Source organism: Rhincodon typus, unplaced genomic scaffold (assembly GCF_021869965.1).
Source record: "Rhincodon typus isolate 14 unplaced genomic scaffold, sRhiTyp1.1 hic_rhity00010239, whole genome shotgun sequence".
NCBI classification, from domain to species: domain Eukaryota; kingdom Metazoa; phylum Chordata; class Chondrichthyes; order Orectolobiformes; family Rhincodontidae; genus Rhincodon; species Rhincodon typus.
The window spans coordinates 3117-7722 of NW_025975877.1; the positions used below are offsets into that span (position 1 = coordinate 3117).

General features: G+C 43.9%; 1 protein-coding gene across 1 annotated transcript; it reads left to right on the top strand.

The window, feature by feature from the left end:
- Positions 1-34: 34 nt before the first annotated feature.
- On the top strand, positions 35-4600 carry LOC109932343 (ferritin, heavy subunit-like). The gene is made up of 3 exons (XM_048594507.1): positions 35-220; positions 2462-2608; positions 4064-4600. The coding sequence occupies exons 1-3, from the start codon at positions 119-121 to the stop codon at positions 4241-4243; spliced, it is 429 nt and encodes a 142-aa protein (XP_048450464.1). The 5' UTR covers positions 35-118; the 3' UTR covers positions 4244-4600.
- Positions 4601-4606: the final 6 nt, after the last annotated feature.

The window sequence follows — 4606 nt, forward strand, 5'->3', positions numbered from 1 at the left end:
TCTGCTCCTGGAGTATAAATACTGAGTCCCAAGACTCTGATGTTTTAGATGTAGTTGGTATTCTTTTCTTATTTATAATTTGGCTGTTGAGGAAAAGAAAAGCCCATTTTATCACAAGATGGCCTCCCAGGTTTGTCAAAACTATCACCAGGATTGTGAAGCTGCTGTTAACAAACAGATTAATGTGGAGCTCACTGCCTCCTATCTCTATCAGTCTTTGGTGAGTGGTGTCCCTGTGGGGTTGAAATTAAATCTGTTATGCTGAAGTAAACTGTTTCCCTTTTTTAAATTAAGTTGACACTCTTGTAGACTGTTTTGTATCTCTTACCTATTCCACAATTCAGGATAAATGTAATTTTGTAATAGTAATGGGGTATGATACTGATATACAGTAACTGAGGATCCCAGTTGGCCCAATGATATATGGAGGGTGAACTGGTTTGTGACTTTTGTTACAACTCCTTTTATAGGGTTGTGACTGCCTGTAACTGTTATTCTCTCTCTTTGATCATCAAAACTTGACAGTAGTTTAGAAAGGAATTAGGATAACCATTGGTGAGTTACCCTTTTTATTAATGTATCTGCTTTATTTTAGTGCATGTAAATAAACATACTGATTTAGTATTTGCAATAAGGCATTGTCGTGATTTGACAAATTGGATTTGGCTAAGCTGAACCCAAGTCGTCAAGGTAAGACTGGCTGGTATCTGCTTAAGTAGGCCTCCTATATTTGGCTTTTTGTACTCTATCGTGAAGTGGGTGTGCTCCATCACTTCACAACCTACAGAAAGCTGATCTGCTCTGGTGTGTGAAATGGTGCAGGCCCTCTCCATCCCTCCAGGGGGCTGCTGGAACATGCTAAGTCTATTGACCCAGTGATGGTGAAGAACTGGAGTTTGCTCCCATGCTGTTTATCCTGATGTGAGCCAAACTGGCCCCTTTGGAAGGGCAGAGGCACACCACCACCTGGATAAAGGGCAGAATGTGTTTGGAAGGTGTGTGTTGAAGTAACCTTGGTGAGTGCTGCAGGGTACCTAGTAGATAATGGACACCTGAAAGGAGGTGGTGAATGCAGTCCCAATCAAGTGGGTTGCTCTGTCCTGGATGGTGTCTGCTACTTCCATGTTGTAGCTCTACTTCTCCAGACACATGGAGAATATTCATCACACTCTGGGCTTGTGCCTGTCATGACATGAGGATGAAATCCCTGTAAGCTCCATTTGGGAGGTGGAAACAGCTTTCATTGGTGAGCTAGTTGTTGGGTTTTAATCACTGACCAGTGTCCCAACTCAATGGGGAAATCTGGTGTGCCAATAACAAGATCCCCACTATTCTACACCTGCCACAACTTGTAACTACCAAAATAAACCACTTTTTTCTTTGCTTGACTGTTTGTTTGAATTTGAGGGTTAAATGAACTTCTCACCAGGATTCCTCCTAAGAACAAAATTCACTCCTAGCTGCTTTTAAAGAAGCAGTCAATAGACTACTCACTTCTACTTCAACTGGAGTTGTAGCTCTTCAACAATAACTTGTTGGATTGTAAATCTCAGTTGAGAAGTGAGTGAAATGGGTGGGAAAACAAGAGCTTAGCCTCTTGGAATAAGCCAATTTGAGTTCTCCAGCCTAGTGTTAATGAGTGACATTATCAATATGACCTGTAGATCAGCCACTAGGTCTCCTGAATATTTGACCTTGCTTCAGTTTGTTTTATGGAACTTTTTTAATCACTTGCTGCTTGTTTGTGAGCTTCTAGCAGTGAGTGTACTGTATAAACAGGTGTGTGATAAACTATTGCTGCAACAATCCAAAGGCTGTCACTGGGCAGGATTTCCTTAGCAGAATCTTGGTGTGAACCTCCCTTATTCTCCTGCACACAAGAGAATGTCTTGTAGAGACATGCATGTCTTGTAGAGTTTAATAAATACAGTACGTCCAATCCCATTGATCCTAAGGTTGCAGAAAGCTTGCTCCCTACTGGTTGTTAGTTGCAGTGTCCAACATCTGCATACTACTCTAGCACCAGAGGAATGTAGTGCCTTGCCGTTGCCATACCCTGTGTGCATCCTGCACTCCAGCTCCTGGCACTTGTTTCAACCCTATTCAATCACCAATTTCATCCAATTCTGATGGAGGTTAGATGGTGGAAATGTGCGTTCAGCTGTTCTCTCTATTCTGTGCCAGACAGCCCCCCACCCCCGAACAATTCCACAGGTGTTTTTAAACCAAAACACACTGAATTTGCATGTTACCTGGAGGAAGCTGGGGTTGTCTGGATTCCTCCAGCTGCTGGCTAATTAGACAACACTGGGTTCTCAAACATTTTAAGGTATCAACAATTAACAGCTGATTGAATGAATCATCAGTTTGCTTTAGAAGGCTAAACCAGTTGTTTAGTTCTCAGCATGAGAACTGGGGTCAATGATGTGTTCATGGGACACGAACATGTTCTGTCTTCCAGATGTCCTACTTTGACCAGGACGATGTTGCCCTCCCCCACTTCTCCCAGTTCTTCAAAGATCAGTCCCAGGAGAAGCAGGAACATGCAGAGAAGCTGCTGAAATTCCAGAATCAGCGTGGAGGCAGAGTCCTACTCCAGGATGTGAAGGTTGGAGTTGGAGAAGGTGGCAGGTTTGGTGGTGGTGGGGAGGAGATGTGAGAAATGGCTGCTCTTGTGGTGTGGTTTCAAGTCCTCCAGTAATAAGAATTTCACATCCTGAAAGAAAGTGAAAACTTTTTCTGTTTTGGCTTCCATGTTTCTTTTCTAAAATGAAAGAAATCCTAGAAATGAGCCCTTTGGCCCACCATGTCTATGCCAACCTAACAACACCAAACCACACCAATCCCACTTACCTGCACTTGGTCTACAGCTTGCTATGCCCTGGCATTAAGCAGTTGTCTAGATGCTGCTTAAATGTTGCGGCAGTAGATTCTTCCACCACCCTCAAGAGGTGCATCCTATATTTCTACCATCCTCAATGGGCAAAGGATTCCTCCAAACCCCTCTAACCTGCTTACTCCTCACACCTGTGCCCTCTTGTCTTTAATGTCTTGTTCTCCTCACCCCCTCATAGCAGACACTCCCCATCTACTGTCAAGACTCCACAATATTCAATACTGCCATCAGATAAGCACCTCAACCAATTTCCCTCCAGGGAAAATCCCAGTCTATCCAATCTCTCCTTTAATGGATTTTCAGTCTTGGGGCAACATCGTGGTGACCCCCTCCAATGCCATTCTGTCCATCTAATTCTGGTTATGGTCACCACACTGTATTCCATCTTTGGCCTGGCCAATGCTGTAAAGGTTTGTGACAAGACTTGTCCCTGTACTGTGCCCCAACAAATGGGGACAAGCATCATGGAAGGCAACTTCACCACCCTGTCTACATTTACTGATCCTTGAAGTATCTGTGGTCTTGTCCTCTTTGTTCCTTTTTATTGTCAACATGTTGCTGTCCCTTCAATGAATTAAATAGTAGTGATGTTTTTGATCATCCTGCTCGGTCATGTATGAAACCATAAGCACAGGTGGGACTTCAACCTGGGCCTATGCTCCAGACCTAGGGACAGTACCACTGCATAACAAGAGCCCTTGGGCTGCCACCAGATGGACACTGACAACAACTTTGTGCAAATTTAATTCTTATCCCCACAATGACCTGTTCCTGAATTGACAGCTTCATACAAAGGATAAATGGTGCTAGGTGAAAGCAATTCTCAAATAACTGATCTGTTCTTCATCTGGGCTTCAGGGATGGCACAGTGGTTAGCACTGCTGCATCAGTGCGTGGGACACAGGCTTAACTCTGGCCTCTGGTGACTGACTGGAATTTACACATTCACCACATCTCTACATGGGTTTTCTCCCACAGTCCACATGTGCAGGTTAGGAGGTTAGGCCATGGAAAATGCAGGATTACATGAATAGGGTGGGGCTGGGACCAGGACCAAGTGGGATGCTCTTCAAATGGTCATAGGTGGTGTCAATGGGCAGAATGGCCTGATCCCATGCTGCAGGGATTCTGATTCTGAAGCTTAACTGTCCTTCTTTCCATTCTCAGAAGCCAGAGAGGGATGAGTGGGGTAACAGTCTGCAGGCAATGCAGGTTGCCCTGGATCTGGAGAAGAATGTGAACCAGAGTTTGCTGGATCTACACCAACTTGTCACTGCCCAGACTGACCCTCATGTAAGCTTCTCCACCTCATTCTCATCACTGCTAGACCTTCAGAGCAACACTTGATTGGTTGGTCTTTGTGGATTGGAAATTCACAAATGTAACACTTTGTTGAGATACTACATTGTACCTGAAGTGATCACAATGATGACTACAATGTTACAATGCCTCAGTAATGAGGTAAAATGGGAGTTTGGATTATCATGTACTGGGAGTGCTGAAGTGATTGGCCATTGAATTCTCATTTGGGACTATTGCAATAGAATGATCATTATCCATCACAACCCAACTCAGCTCCATTTAACAAAAGCAAGATGAAGCAGCTGAAATGCTATTGTCCTCACTGGCACAAATTCTCCAGGTGTTAACTAGATTTTGAGCTCTGTCTAGAGCTAGTATGGGCTGAGTCTGTTTTGCAGTGGGAATTCT